This window comes from Lactuca sativa, chromosome 9 (assembly GCF_002870075.4).
Source record: "Lactuca sativa cultivar Salinas chromosome 9, Lsat_Salinas_v11, whole genome shotgun sequence".
Lineage (NCBI taxonomy): Eukaryota > Viridiplantae > Streptophyta > Magnoliopsida > Asterales > Asteraceae > Lactuca > Lactuca sativa.
In genome coordinates, this window is record NC_056631.2 from 47371426 (window position 1) to 47388256 (window position 16831).

The 16831-nt window shown below is 34.2% G+C and overlaps 1 protein-coding gene and 1 long non-coding RNA gene across 2 annotated transcripts; both read right to left on the minus strand.

The window, feature by feature from the left end:
- Positions 1-1012: 1012 nt before the first annotated feature.
- Positions 1013-1944, minus strand: LOC128128940 (uncharacterized). The gene is made up of 2 exons (XM_052767677.1): positions 1748-1944; positions 1013-1655 (listed from the first exon to the last, which is right to left on the minus strand). The coding sequence occupies exons 1-2, from the start codon at positions 1942-1944 to the stop codon at positions 1013-1015; spliced, it is 840 nt and encodes a 279-aa protein (XP_052623637.1).
- Positions 1945-9081: 7137 nt separating this feature from the next.
- On the minus strand, positions 9082-10968 carry LOC111919492 (uncharacterized). The gene is made up of 2 exons (XR_002859523.2): positions 10605-10968; positions 9082-9318 (listed from the first exon to the last, which is right to left on the minus strand). It is a non-coding gene; the product is annotated as an uncharacterized LOC111919492 (long non-coding RNA).
- Positions 10969-16831: the final 5863 nt, after the last annotated feature.

Genomic DNA, 16831 nt, shown 5'->3' on the forward strand with positions numbered 1-16831 from the left:
ACTTGGCAAAAAGACTACTCTTTTCATAGTATAGAGTTGTGGGTTAAGTTGGGTAATATAAAAACCGAAAACTACATTTTATTATATAAAAATTATGATCGGCAAATTTACAAAACTTAAAATTGATAAATTTCATTAGAATAATAATTTTTGTAATGAAAATTTTATTTTATAGATTATATTTTCAAACTAATGAAAGTTAATATGTTATACTTTTAAATAAATTAAAATCTCATTTTACATAAATTTGATTTTGATAATTGGCTAACGATTTGCTTAAAAACTAATATTTTTTGTAAACTATAAAAGTCATAACCATAAATTTGGAAAAAAAAAATTGTATTATGCAAATTAATTATTTTAAATTTTTACACCATGAATCTTGAGTTTAAAAAGTTTGTTGATGTTCTGAAATTATTTTAGATATTAATTAAAAATATTTATATATTACACGTGTTGATTATATAAAAATATTAAATGTTAAATGTAAAGATTAATATTTCTCAAAACGTATTTAAAGTTGTATATTTTATTATACAATCGAGTATGGTAAATAAATAATTATTGGAGTTATAAAACATATTTTTAATGTTGTGAATTTAAAATTTTGTAACAAATATTATACATCATAAAATTTATCTTTTAATAAATATTATAACACGAAATCAACAAAAATGAACATGAGGTACATGATTTGCACACGCCCTAAAATTGGAAGGAGTGAGAGGGAAGTTTTCTTCATTTTTGGTAGGTCATACCCTTCTTTTCCTCACTCTTCTTTCCCTCACCTAAAAGCCAAGGAGTGGATGGGAAGCCCTTCAATCACCTTTTTTTTTTTTTAATAAAATTAAATTTTTTTTGTTATGAATTATAATTTTTAAATTAATATTAAACATAAAACTTAATTAAAAATCAAAAACATTTCATTAACTAAAATAAAACTTACATTAAACCTAAAATATAAAAAAGTAGAAATATAAAAAAAAAAAAAAAAACACACATAAACTAAAAATCAAACAAACCACCAACGACCTACGGAAAATATTTTTTCAGAATTTTTTCTCTCTTCTTCATTACGAGCTCGAGAGCCGGTTCCGAGAGATGATCGACGTTTTTCATCAAAAAACTTCATGTCTTCCATTTCTTGTCTCTCCGCCCCCTCCTTTTTCCTTGTTTCTTCTTTTTCTTTGTCGAAAGCCAAACGTTCGGAGAAATTTAAATTATATCGATCAAACGACGATGTTATCTTCCGCATTTCGTCAATGTCCACGCTGAAATCAGATGCACTCGAAGAAGTCCCTTTTCCCTTTCTCTTCGCTTTGTCCCTACCCATTGGGCGTTCAATTTCTTCTAGCTCGAGTTCGTCGTCCTGATTTAAATCTTGACCGACCCGAGCATCGGAGGAGGTTGTGTAACCACTAGAGCCCGTTTTCGTTCGCTTTGATTGTTGGAATCCAAAAATAAAATCCCGCTCGTATGTTATCCACCTAGGACTTCGGACCAATAATTTCCAACAATCGTGCCACTTGAATGGTTTTCCGACTTCCTCAATGTAAAACTGCAACGCTTCTTGAAGTATTTCTTCGTCGCCTTGGCCGCTTTTTCGTTGGGTTTTTAGGTTGTTGTACAACCCGTTAATTTTTGAAACCCCCTTGCTATTTCTCGAAACTTTGAGTTAAGTTGATGTTCAGTACGGTAGTCGTCACATTTTCCTAGCTCCTCTCGAAATCGTTCTAAAATGCGAAACCAAAAATGTTCTCCCGGTTGTGCGTTTCCCTGAATCGAATCTCCAGAAATATCAACCCAAGCTTTGATCAAAACTAACTCTTCGTGTGGAACCCATAGTGTCGGCTTTTGTCTTCCCGGTTGTGCGACACCCTCGCGCACTTGTTTTTTCCCTTTACGACTTTGTGGTGGTGGTGTTGGTTGAGTTTCGGGAACCATGTCTTCTTCTTCCGCGTCATCCGATTCATCGACAAGTTGGTGGTGGTGTTGGGTTTGGGTTTAAGTTTCAGTTTGAGTTTGGGGTTGAGGTTGATTTGGCGATTATTGACCCGGAAATACAACAAAGTTTGAAAACATTCGCGAAGGAACATTTGGAACTTGCATCGGGTAATATTGACCAACATTTTGGTATTGGAATTGTAGTGGTGATTGAATGGGAGCATCGAGTTGGGGGCGGTAAACTCCTTGCTGGGATGAATCGATAGCAAAAATGTTGCGAGGAGGGATGTTTATACTCGAACCATGACTTTTTTTCCGTCGATCGGAACTTGGGGTTTGTTTGTCGGGATTCATTTTTTTTTTTTGTTGATATAAAGTAGAGAGTATAGAGAATAGTTTGATATGTTTAAAAGTTATGTGTATATATTTATAGTAGTTGTAAAAGGATAAAAAAATAAATAAATAAATACAAAGTAGCCGTTAACAGCCACAGGAAAAGAAAATCATTTTTTTACCGTTATCCAACGGTATTTTTTCAAAAAAAAAAAAATTAAATGGACCAATCACAGCAGGAGAGAGAGAGAGAGAGCAGGAGAGGCTCCCCTCTCCGTTTCCCGCACACACCTTACCCGCGCCGACGGTGCGGTGTTCCGGCGGGCGGGAAAGGTCCCGTCTCTTTTCTCCGAATCCGCTCCGTCCGGCCTAAGAAATAAAAAGAGTCTATACAAGGAGCAAAGGAATGGTAGCTAAAAATCAAGTTTCACTTTCACAGCCCAACAAACATAGTTGCTTCATCATCTCAAGACTACCACACCTTAGCCATTGATGTTTCAAGGTTAAACGTTGATTTTTTTATCCATTCATCCTATCCATAAGAAAACCTTCGCCTTTGCCTTGAAATAAAAATAACATGAGATTTAGAAAATGAAAAGCAGAATACAACACATACACACGTACACACATACATGCAAATTGATTTCATGAGCCTAAATCATTCTCAAAAATTTATAAACGGACAAATTGACTTCATGGATTGAACTTGTACATAATACCGGTGTATTATATCTGAAGAACAACAATCAACATATGAAATTGAATGCAGCAAGTCAATTCCATATAAAAAAAGATGGTTCTCTTTGGCATTTTATGGAACACATGGTAGATGATACAAACATCCACAACTCATTCAATGACATCCAAACAAACACATAAATATGAATTGGCACACGAATTTCGTAGATAGTAAGAAGAATAATTTTGATTACTTGCCTCAAATGTGCAGAAAAATCTTCAAAAAACTTCCACAAACCGAATGTAATCAAGTTGATGTGACGATGGGCATATAAAATAAGAGTAATAGACGTGTAACAATCGTTTATAATTTTTTATAAGATCACAGGTCTGATTTATTGCCTAATCATAATCCTCCGGTTCAAATCATTTTGCTGATTTAATGGGATTACATGATATTTTTTAAAATTTGGATAGTGTTGGGATTCCTAATTTAGAGGTAATTGTGCATGATATAGAGGAAGAGCAAATGAGCATGAAAAAAAGCTAAGAAGGCTCGCAATGATGACACGTGTCTCAAATGATTATTTTTTTTTAATTATAAGACTCTCACAACTGAAGATTTTTTATTTTCGGATGTCATATTCTTATTTAATTTGTTAAATGTTATTTTTTAATTATTTTGAATTAATTTTTTTTTTATTTTTGGTTCTTTTATTTTACTATTAAATTTCATATAATATTTTAATATATTAATTAAAATAAATTTACTAAATTCCATATAATATTTTTTCATATGTGGTTCTCTTATTTTACTATTAAATTTCATTAGTTTATTTTTTTATTTATTTAAATTATTTGCTTAAAATTAAAAGATAGCAAAAATGTTTTAATTTTAATAATTCATTATTTTTTTAAAAAAATCCAAAGTTTTCAAATATTTAGATATTCATATTAACTTTTTTTTAATTAACTCATGTAATAAATGAGTCTTGCAGCTAGTAGAGAGTGTGTTAAGGTGTCATGTGTCACCTTATAAATTAAATATAAATTCTAAAAAAATGTCATGTGACACATAGGCATTTTTATTTATTATGTAGTATATATATATATATATATATATATATATATATATATATATATATATATATATATATATATATATATATATATATATATATATATATATATATATATATATATATAGAGAGAGAGAGAGAGAGAGAGAGAGGGTTCAATTGAGAAAAAAAAAAAGTTGAGAATGGGGGAATCATTCCCAGTCACTCATTTATTTTTGCCGCAAAAACCTCCGTCGTACCAACAGAAATGGGAAAGGAATAGACATGTGTTTTCCAACAAAACGTGTTTCGTTAAACTATGTTAATCATTACCTTAATATATACAAAAACATAGTTTCTTCGTTTTTTTAATTTTTAAGAAGCTATTTTTATCGAAAAATGATTTTAAATATACCAAAATTCATGATTTTTTATTCTCTATAAATAGACATCCATATTGATATAGCTTTAAGATAAAATAAATTTTTTTTATATTTTCAGCTATCGTTATTCATAAGTGAATAAAAATGAATCAGGTTTTTACTACAGTACATTCGTTATTCAGTTATGAATAAAAACTATGATTATTATTTTTTTTTTTTACAATTTAAGTATCATTCATATATGAATATAGCATATAATAAACATAGTATATTCATATTTAAATATTAGACGATGCATTCACTTATGAATATTACATAATATATTCAGTTGTGAATATTAGATGGTATATTCACTTATGGATATTAGATAATATTTTCATATCTGAATATTACATAGTATTACATGGTATATCACATGTGAATATTACGTAGTATATTCATTTGTGAATATTAGATGATATATTCACTTATGAATATTACACAGTATATTCACATATGAATATTACACGGTATATTCACATATGAATATTACAATGTATTTTTACAAATATATATAATTTTTATATGTTATTCACATATGAATAACATACAGACTTGCATATTTGTTTTTTGTTTTAATAATCATATACTGAGAAAACATATTCATATATGAATATAACATGGTAATTTAGTTCATGCATTTCATCAAACAGTTGGAGTGCATACAATTTAACTTTTTTTAAAAATGTTAAAAACATGATATTTTGATTATTTAAATCTTACAAAAGAGTAGACTGATAGAGAATTATATGAAATTTTTCAAAAAAAACGATTTGATATTTTTCTAACCTCAATTTTCAAGTTTTATTTGATAATTGATGTTGAATGAATGATATGAAGTGGATTTTTGTTGATTATCGATGATGTTGATCTAATAACGCTGGGAGTATAATTAATCATAGATGTCGAAAATCTGATCGTATTCAAGCACAATTGAAGGTTGAATTAAAAGAACCAAAAAACGAATTTTTGTTGTTAACTGTTGATTATTGACGAAGATCGATGATTGATTAGCACTGGATGATGTTGATGATGGTTTAATTGAAGAAATCTGGATGATTGTTGAAAGTTGGAGAAGAAATTTGGATGATGAACGATGAATGAGTTTGAACTACAGATACGTATTTGAGATTGAAGGTTGTTCTCATATTTACAAGTTTGTCATCGTGTCTTTTTATGCTTGAATAAAATGAGTGGCTGAGAATGATTCCCCCATTCTCAACTTTTTTATTTTCTCAATTGAACCCACATATATATATATATATATATATATATATATATATATATATATATATATATATAATTTTAGAGAGAGAAAGAGAGACAAAAAAAGTAAGGAAGTTAAGTGAATTGATGTCAAATTAGCTTATTTTAACTATTTCTTTGTTTGAAAAAATGTTTAATTATCATAAATAGTCCAAATTAGTCTTATATAATGCCTGTTTTCTTGTTCACTTGTAGCCAAAGTCATACAGCCTTGTCTACATTTGAGATAAGAGCAAACATCGTACTTGTAACGATGACTTCTTTGTCTTTCACAAAAACCTTTTTCTTTTTCTTGATTACTTTGCTTTTCTCGATATCAAATGTCTACTCTTCTCCCCCATACGAGTTCGTTAACCAAGTTTGTAGCAAACAAGACAATCCTAATCTCTGCTTAGAGGTCCTAAAATCTGATAGCAGGAGCGAGTTTGCACAAAATATAACCATCGTTACACAGATCGTTGTTGATTTCGCAGTAAAAAATGCAACCAAGACACGAGATTACTTTCGTGGAGTGACATCTGGTCCTCCTGGTGTGATGAAATCTCTCGGTGATTGCATGGATGCGTATAATAATACGATCACGAGTTTGAAGATTTGCATGTCAGAAGATGACTGTTCTTTGACTAGTTATGACATTCATTCTGCTGGGGATGAGGTTAAACGTTGTCAAGATATTGTGGATTCCAATGGGGCTCATGGTTCGTTTATTACTAGTAGCAATACGATCATTGGGAATGTTTGTTGGCTTTGTGAATCATTGGCCAGCCTTATGTGCAAGGATTAACTAAAGTTTTAGATATTTATGTTTATGCATAATTAAACTTGGATCGAGGATCCGTTGTAAAAGATTTTAAGTTGCTTTTTTGAGAGAATATATGGAGAACAAGTGGTTTGGAAGAAAATAAAGAAAAAGAAAATTAATTCTTGTTCCTAAGTTTTGTTTTTTACCAATTGAAAAATGTTGAATGATTTTACTCTATATTAAATGTAGAAATAATAAAATGATTTAACAGATAAATGGAATCAAATCAAAGAGTTTTATAATATTTCACATTATATCACTATATATTTAATAATTTTCTTTCCAACTTGAGAATGCATAATAATGCACAAAGATATTTTTATCTCCCAAAAAGGTAACTGAATCTAGTTGGTTTAAAAAATGAAATAAAATATATTTGCTTTTGTATTAACAATTATTCCAAAATACTTTAATGCGTTCCCTAAGTTTTTTCTATATATATGATAATGTTTTCTTAAGAAGCATTTTTATATTTGATACAAAAAATATTGGTGGATTAAAGTTGTACCTTTTATTTTAAGGAGGTGAACGCCAATCCGAGGTGTGTAGCGCCCCATTTTATTAAAGTAAAATATGAAAAATATGATCAAAACATCAAAATATAATATAAACGTCGACAATGATAAACGACCTTACTTTAAATAACTAGAAAAGTTATTTGAATTTAATAACTAAAAGTCTTATGAATACAGTATATACATAAAGATTATAACGATTGATGTTAAATTTATGTTGGTGATTTTATATCATCAATATTATTTAAGTGTAATATTATTTAAGTGTAATATGATTAAATTTTTTTTGATAAAAAGTGATCTTGTTGAATATTGAACAAGTTAGGATGGTGTAGGAATGCACATTTGTTCAAGTTTTTCAAGATTCAAAGTACATTGTTATTTAGAGGCGAAACCCCTAAACGAACGGGGGTCCGGGAGCAGCGCCCTTGGCGGGGTCCAAGGGGCAGAGCCCCTGGCTGGGATCCATTTAATGACATGTTTGGTAGTTTTATGACAGTTTGTAACTATCTATTGACAGTTTTCAGACATAAATGATATATCCGTTTTTTGGTCATTTTTCTGGTACATCTTGAAGAACATTTTCACATACATTCTCAGATTTTATTCTCTGAATTTCATCCAATTGAGTGTTCGATCTGTATCATCGAAATACTTCAATTTGATAGTAAATCACAACTTTCAGAAAATTCAAGCAATCTATTCATCCCCTATTTTCTAACAATTTACAACTGATCACGAGCTACTAATTAAATTTTATATTGTGAAGTTACAATAAAACGATTCGTTAACAAAATATTATTATTTTATATAGTAAATGTTTTATACTATGAATTTATATTCAATGGGTTTTTAGAGTACACCGGTGAACACATCGTTCACAACACCTACAGGTTGCGATCCTGCTAGTGTTCCACTTGACTGTCTAGAATAGTCTGTGGCTGTCATCTATACTCTGCAAGATGACGGGGCCAACATTTGGGAACAAGACTTATCACATCGTTCCCGAGCGTTCCCGAGACGAAAAGCTCTTCTTCTCGGAGCCGTAGAGCACTTCGGGGCTTTGCCACGTGCCAGGGAGGTTCCCTAGGCTTTTCGGGGGGTTTCGGGGCTAGAGAGAGGTTCAAGAGAGAGAGAGAGAGTAAGAAAAGAAAGAATGGGAAAGGTGTGAAGAAAATGAGGGTGGGTGAGGTTCTATTTATAGGGTGAAATATGGCTGAACTTGGTGCCACATGTCACCATCTGGTGGCAAGACTTGGGGAGAAAGCAATGGCGATGATTGTGCCACGTCATCCATTTTCGCACAACACACTTCCAACTTCTAAAATTCGTAACATTCACATACAAGCTCCGTTTTTGACGTTATTTATATCCACGCGTAGGTAAAAATAAGATCTACAACTTTCATTTTGACTCCGTTGGCTAATTCTCGACTGATCTTAAATTTAACATTATGAGAAGATTATATTGTTAAATGTCCGCGTAAAATTCATAACTTCTACATACAGACTCTATTTTCGTTTGTCTTTTTACCGTTGAGTTCCTATTAATGAGAACTTCAATTCTCATTTTGGCCGCGTAGGCCAAAATCCGCTTGATCTAAAATTCGAGTTTCGGGCTGTGCACTTCTAAGCAAAATCTTAGAAAATTCATAACTTCCTCATACGAAGTCAGATTTGGGCGTTCTTTTTTGTATGTTCTTAGTTTAACGTATACTAAAACTTTTGTTTATATTTATACGGCTAAAAAGTCCTCCATCGTAAATTCACTATTAACATCTCCCGATGCCGTGCTGGTTTTGCCGTAAACCTTCGACGGACCATAACTTCTTCGTTATAACTCGGATTTCAGCGTTCTTTATAAGTACGGAACCCTTGAGACGTATTCTACAACTTGGTTAAGATTATTTATTCTAAATAATCTTTTGTCGAAAATTCGTTTCCGACCTTATTATCTCTAAATTGACTAGCCCGGATCTACGGACGTTACAATTTGTAATTGATTATTGTCATTGGCCAATTAATTAGTACACACTTATAGTCTTGCTTCCGATTAATCATAGGTTAAAGAGTAAAAAGAGGTTATATATTATGCCAATTTACACAATCCAGGTTACAGAAACATTCAACTCACCATCATAGTCTAGGACAAGTTAATGTTCGATAAGAACGAAGGATGTCTTGTTCATCAAATAACTTATTGTCAACTGAAACTTTGTTGAATTTCACATAATTGGATAAAAGTATCTTGTAAATAACATTTGTTGTATGAGTCATGAAGACCCTTCCTTTAAATTTGGTCTGAAAGAAAGAAAAACAATCGTATTTAGGTAATATCAAAACATAAGATTAGAGATTAGTGAAATAACATAAATAACAACTGAAGGTCGTTAAAAGCAGTGAAACATTTTCCATAAAATATGAAAGGGATGCAACATGATCCAAGTGAAAGTAGCATACGGTTGCAATCCTCTCTAATAAATGAAGATTTTTTTTGCCACTTGTCACATTTTCATTCAATTTGCCAAATGTCATTTTGTGGTTATTTTGAATTATTTTTTTTCACATGTCATTTTATGAATTTTTCTATTTTATTAAATTTCACATAATATTTTAATATAATAATTGTAATACATGTAGTAATAAATATGTATCAATTTCATTAATGAATTTAACTTTTAATTCTAAAATTCCTACAATTAAAGCTCATTAGTTTTTTTTATTTATTTAAATTATTTTTTTAATTTAAAAGATAAAAAAACATTTTCATCATAATAATTCATTATTTTTCTTATTTTCTTATAGATTCAAAATTCTTAAATATTTTGACATTTATATTTAGCTTTTTTATTAAATTAACTCATGTAATACATAGGTCTCGCAACTAATATATATATATATATATATATATATATATATATATATATATATATATATATATATATATATATATATATATATATATATATATATATATATAATACTATTAAGTATTGTCAATGGCCGAATTAAATTCCTAAAATATTAATATTAAAACACTTTAAAATAGTGTCCATTTTAGGTTTTGGCAATCTCAATATTTTGTCAACTACCAAAAGAGTTCTAATATAAAAAGAACATCTCAAAAAGTAACTCCTCCGGTGACAAATACCTATGTCACTAAGCATTTAAGGGAAAGACCAACTCACAAATGGACATGCATGCCCTTTTCTTAGTCCTTCACCTTTGTAAACAAATTTGAGTTTTGTCAAGCGACTATTAACTAAACAGAACATAATAAAAGTAAACTTTAATTCCTGACTAAAGAAGTTCACGTATGGTCTTTTCTGTATTTTAATTTCATTAGTTTTTTTAATCGCCATTGAAAGTACTTTTAGCTTCAGGCGTATTTCATTAGAAGGCAGAGAAGCAGAACTTGTTATCAAGATAAAGACCAAAACTTTGCAGCAATAACCAACAAAAACATACTTTTAGCTTCAGATCTTGGAATTTACAACCATTCAATAAGATTACCCTAAAATAAGCATACCATTTCAAATCTTGAAGTTCTAGGGTTCGTAAAGCAATTTGCATATACAAAAACAAACCTGCTATGACGAGGATAAGAGCTTTGGAGGTGCTAACTTCGGTTTGCATTGCCATTTTGTAACTTTGGATCGAGTAGCGCCTTCCGACGGGGAAACTGAGAATTGGAAAGACTGAAAATGAAGCGTTGAATGTAAATAAATAAATAAATAAATAACAAACAAACAAACGTTGTGATCGGCCAATTCTCCGGTGAACGACGATGCAAAAATCAAAGAGGTAGTGTTCTAGGGCTTTTATACGGTGGCGATGTGAGAGAATGAAATTTAATTCTAGATCTCGACGGAATTGTAGAGGAGCGAAGTTGGTGCACTCAAAATCGGTCGGAGATATTTAATTCTAGATCTCGACGGAATCGTGGGTTTAAGAAAGAGGGGGGACACAATTTTAGTTTATCGGTATATTTATGATATAATTTAATTAAAATTTTGTTTCCCATAATACCCTTGTGTAATTTAATTAAGATACCTCTCTTTTTATTTTTCTACCTAATTAAAAAAACACCACTTTACATCTTCACCCTCATCTTTTTTTTATCAAACGCTCCACTTTTAGTTTTTGAGAAACTATGAGTTCTCTCTCTCTCTCTCTCTCTCTCTCTCTCTCTCTCTCTCTCTCTCTATATATATATATATATATATATATATATATATATATATATATATATATATATATATATATAGTCAAGATCAAATAAGAAGGAAATTTTTGGTAGGAAGGTAAGAAATTTTTTTATATGCATATTTTCTTAGCAAAAAATAAAATGAATCATTAGATGATTCAAAAGTAAGATAATTCACAAGAAAAAATTCCGAAAAAAACACCTTCATGATTCATTTTTAGGTAAATCAAGAAAAAAATTCACTTTTATGACAATTTTAGTGAATATCAACAAAATCATCATAAAAATTAATCATTGAAATGTTTTTTCGGGATACTTTTTGATGAATCATGTTATTATTGATTCATTTAGTGATTCATTTGTTTTTTTCGCCAAAAAAATAAGTCGAAAAAAATTTCTTACCTTCCTATCAAAAAAAAAATTCTTACCGGATATATATATATATATATATATATATATATATATATATATATATATATATATATATATATTAAAGTACAAATTTCTTAAGTGTATTATATTTTTTATTATTCTAAGTTTTGACAAAAGAGTTGCATCGTTTTGTCACTTTTTGTCCCTCCTCAAGTTTTTCAAAACACAAAACTCTTAGGAATATTATATTTTATATTATTCTAAGTTTTGCCACAAAAGTTTCAATATTTTGTCACTTTTGGTCATTCCTTAACTTTTTAAAAGTTTTGCCATAAAAGTTTCAACATTTTGTCAATTTTGGTCCATTCTCAACATTTTACCACATTAGTTTGTAGAGTTTGCACTTTTGGTGTAATATCCCAAAAATCTCAATAAATTTTAAATTTTCAAAAACAACTCATTTCAACCATAAAGTGTTTAAAAACCATTATTTCAAAAGTATAAACATAATGTAACATCTATAAAATTCATGAAAATTTATAACTTTTTCACGCATTCAAAATCCATTATTTATTACAAATTATTTTCAAAATAGTTTCATATCAGAGTATCCCAGAAATCAAAATCATAAAATTCGAGGAGGTGCACGATCAAGCCTTCGCCTTCCCGCGATCATCCGAAGTACCTGAAACAAAATCCAAAACTGTAAGACCGAAGCTTAGTGAGTTCCCCCAAAATACTCACACAACAAATAACACACATATAATAACAACATACTATGGGCCAATCAACCATCGGGTTTGAATGCCAACATACTGTGGGTCCAATCATCCTTGGGATGGTATACCCTTGGCCCACAACCATCGGGTTGGATTGTCCACATACTATAAGTCCAGTCATCCTTGGGATGGAATACTATCGGCCCACAGCCATTGGGTTGGAATGCCCCAGTCTGTTGGCTCTCGCACAAAGCAGATAAGCCTCAACCACCAATCAATCATGTGCACATATATCAGATATTCACATAAACTTCTATAGACAGTCAAACCAATCTACATATCACTAAGCATAGCAACATCTTATCTACCAGGATTCTGATCTAACCGATCATAACCACGTAGAAACATCCTATCGACCAGGATACCAATCTACAGATCACACTAATAGGAAAGTAGGATAACAATCCAAAGGGTCGACCTTGGTGCCTTCGACCCTTGAGTATAGTGACGAAAACTCACCTCATAAGTAGCACTGGATGATAATGTCAAACTCCCAAACACAACTCCAAACTCAACCACCTACAATCATCATAGGACCAATTCTATCAAGACCCAACTTACCAAAGTACCCTCATAAGTCAAACTTGGTCAACCATTGGTCAAAGTCAAAGTCAAAGTCAACGGTCAAGGTCAACAGTCCTTGTTGACTTAACTCTTCGACTGCATGTTACAGACTCGTCGAGCTCCTTCAGAACTCAGAAAATCGTGAAAACCCAAGTCAACTCGTCGAGTCCATGCAGTGTCCAGAAGATTGGGAAAACCCTAACCAACTCGTCGAGTTATCTCACTAACTCGATGAGTTCACTCAGAATCCAGAAAGCGGGAAACCCTCATCCAACTCATCGAGTTGACTATGCAAATCGTCGAGTTCCTTCAGTCCTTTTCTCATTCAGACGCTTCTAAGCAAAACCAAGGCTCCAAACTATAGATCTAGCCTCCTAGGGTGTAGTTACTATGTAAAGTTGCTAACTTTACGTGCATGCAAGACCTCAATAGGTTAAAACACCCCAAACTAGCCTTAGGAAGAGGTTTAGGGCATGGAGAAAGGCCAAAGCTTGCTAAAGTCAAGAACTTTATGTCCATGAGGGCCTAGAGGAGTCCAAATCTGAACTCCTCACTTCAAAACCTGCTCAATACTAGAAATGCTTCAAGAATAAACTAGAAATGACCCTAAACTCTTGAATGAAGAGATCTAACAAGAGAATGATCAAGGTAATGACTTTTTATCTTCAAATGAATGCTAAAACGAATTAGATGTTGGATCTACAAGCTCCTTCTAGTTCCAAGCTTCTTAATCTTCAAGTCTCTTCAAGAAATGCACCAAACACACACTTTTAGCCTCACACACACTCAAAATAAGAGGTTAGCTCGATTAGGGTTTGTTTATGGGTGTGAAAGGTGGTAAGGAGGCTGGAGGGAGGACTTAAATTCCTTTAAATAGGGTACAAACCCTAAAAATTAGGGTTTTCATGTCCAGCTTCAACTCGTTGAGTAGGTTCTAGAATCCATACGGCTTTATCAGTTTCTACACGACAAGTCGAGACAGCCAACTCGTCAAGTAGGTCTATAATTATGAATATAAAAGTTTTGAAATTTTTACCTGGGAGTCGGGATGTTACAATTCTCCCCCACTTGAACTAGACTTCATCCTCGAAGTCTGCTGCAACAAACAGATTCGGGTAATGCTCCCGCATCTCAGCCTCCGGCTCCCAAGTCCACTCAGATCCCTTTCGATGCTCCCATTGTACCTTTACTAAAGGTACCTCCTTGTTCTGTAGGACCTTCACTTTCCTCTCCAGAACGGCCATTGGCCTCTCCACGTAATTCAGGTGCTCATCGACCTAAATATCATCTAATGACACCACTGCCTCCCCATCTAATATACTCATATCAGCGTAGGTCGGCGTAACTCTTCTACCGACTCTAAGCAGTCTACAGTTGTTGTCTGATCTGCTGAATCCACTCGGTAGTCTGCAAAACTACCTCGGTCCATCCCATCACCCTGTGACCAACCTCACCCCAACAGACTGGGGTGCGGCATCTCTGTCCATACAACAACTCAAATGGTGGAGCACCAATATTGGAATGAAAGTTGTTGTTGTAGGAGAACTCTGCAAGCGGTAGGTAGGAGTCCCAGCTCCCACCAAATTCAATGATGCAGGCCCGCAACATATCCTCGAGGGTCTGTATGGTCCGCTCACTCTGGCCGTCTGTCTGCAGATGATAATCTGTACTGAAATGCAGTCGCGTGCCCATTTCCTCGTGGAACTTCTGCCAAAAACGAGAGGTGAATCAAACATCACGGTTTGAGACAATGGAGACTTGGTACCCCATGGCGAGCAACGATCCCGTAGATATACATATCGGCCAGCTTCTCGGCCGATGAGCTCTCTCGAATGGGAAGAAATTTGACACTTTTGGTCAATCGATCCACGATGACCCATATAGCATCATATCCCTTCGCCGTCCTCGGCAGCTTGGTGATAAAATCCATCGTGATCTGCTCCCATTTCCACATGGGAACCACCAGAGGCTACAGTTTTCCATGCAGCCTCTGATGCTCGGCCTTGACCATCCTGCAGGTCAAGCATCTCTCGACGTACCATGCGATCTCTCTCTTCATGCACGACTACCAGTAACTCAATCTCAGATCCTTGTACATCTTGGTGGCCCCCGGGTGAATAGAGAAGCGAGACTTATGAGCCTCCTCCATTACAATCTGTCTGACCCCACCAGACATTGGAACCCAGACCCGACCGCAACGGGTCAACAATCCGTGACTATCCTACACAAATCGGGTGTTCTCGCCCCTAATCCTCTCCAGCTTCTAGTTCTCATGTCGCATACCCTCCTCCTGAGCTTCCCTGATCAAGCTCACGAGTGGAGAATCCACAGATATCCTCATACATGTCGTTGGTACAGAAAATTCAGCCGACTTGCGGCTTAGGGCATCCTCAACCACATTCGCTTTACCCGGATGATAAATGATCTCGCAGTCATAATCATTGACCACATCCAGCCACCTGCGTTGCCTCGTGTTCATGTTCGGTTGATCCATGATGTGTCTTAGACTCTTGTGGTCCGTGTATATGGTGCAGTGGACCCCGTAAAGATAATGCCTCCAAATCTTGAGAGCGAATACCACCGCTCCCAAATCCAGACCGCGTGTGGGATATCTCGTCTCATGCGGCTTCAACTACCGTGATGCATAGGTTATCACATGTCCTCTCTGCACAAGGACCTTTCCTAATCATGTGATCGATGCATCACAAAACACCACAAAATCCACAACTCCCTTAGGGAGTGTCAAAACTGCCGCCTTGCAGATTAGTTGTCGCAGAGTCTCAAATGCAGTATGCTGCTCAGGGCCCCACCGGAAATCCACCCTCTTCCTCTTCAAACAAGTGATGGGTACTGCAATCTTGGAGAAATCATGTATGAATCTCCGGTAGTAACCTTCCAATCCCAAGAAGCTCCTAATATCCGAGGGAGATTTTGGAACCTCCCACTGCATAACCGTCTCGATCTTGGTCGGGTTGACCAAAATCTCCTCCTGGTTAACAGATGTCCAAAGAAATAAACCTCTCGTAACTAGAACTCGCACTTTGAGAACTTGGCATAAAGTCGTTCTTTCCTCAGAACTCCCAATAGCTCGCGAAGATGCTCCCCATGCTGCTCTTTGGTCTTGGAATACACCAATATGTCATCTATAAACACAATGACCGAGCGATCGAGCATTAGTCTGCATACCCGATTCATCAGGTCCATAAAAATTGTCGGCACTTTAGTGAGCCCAAACGGAATCACAATGAACTCGTAATGTCCATAACGAGTCCGGAACGTGGCCTTCTCCACGTCCTCCTCCCTAAACCTGATCTGATGGTATCCGGACCTGAGGTCTATCTTGGAGAACCAAGATACTCCCTGCAACTAATCGAAAAGATCATCTATCCTCGGGAGTGGATAACGGTTCTTCATCGTTAACTTGTTCAACTTCCGGTAATCAATGCACATCCGTTGTGAACCATCCTTCTTCCTAACGAAGAGAATCGGTGTTCCCCACGGAGAACTGCTCGGACGGATGAACTGCTTGCCCAGCAGTTCCTGCAGTTGTGGTGACAGCTCCTACATCTTAGGTGGTGCCAATCGGTACAACACCTTGGCGATATGGGCCGCACCTGGCACTAGGTCGATCCTGAACTCGACCTGCCTCTTCGGAGGCACTCTCGGTAACTCCTCCGGAAACACATCAACGAACTCTCTGACAACCTGAACGTCCGAAACCGAAACCTGATCCCTGACCCACATATCCACCACATACACCACGTGGATTAACAACACGTTTCAGGGGTTATCAGCAACCATGAGGATTTTCAGCAATCTCGTGGATTCACAGCAATCCAAAAGCTATCAACAATTTAATTTCACATATAATAACAATCAACAATTAGCACCT

Coding starts and splice junctions, on each gene's coding strand:
- LOC128128940 (XM_052767677.1), bottom strand. CDS start 1,944: ATGGTTCCCGAAACTCAACCAACACCACCACCACAAAGTCGTAAAGGG. Junction 1,656..1,747: donor CAACCGGGAGAACATTTTTG/GTTTCGCATTTT, acceptor TTCGAGAAATAG/CAAGGGGGTTTCAAAAATTA.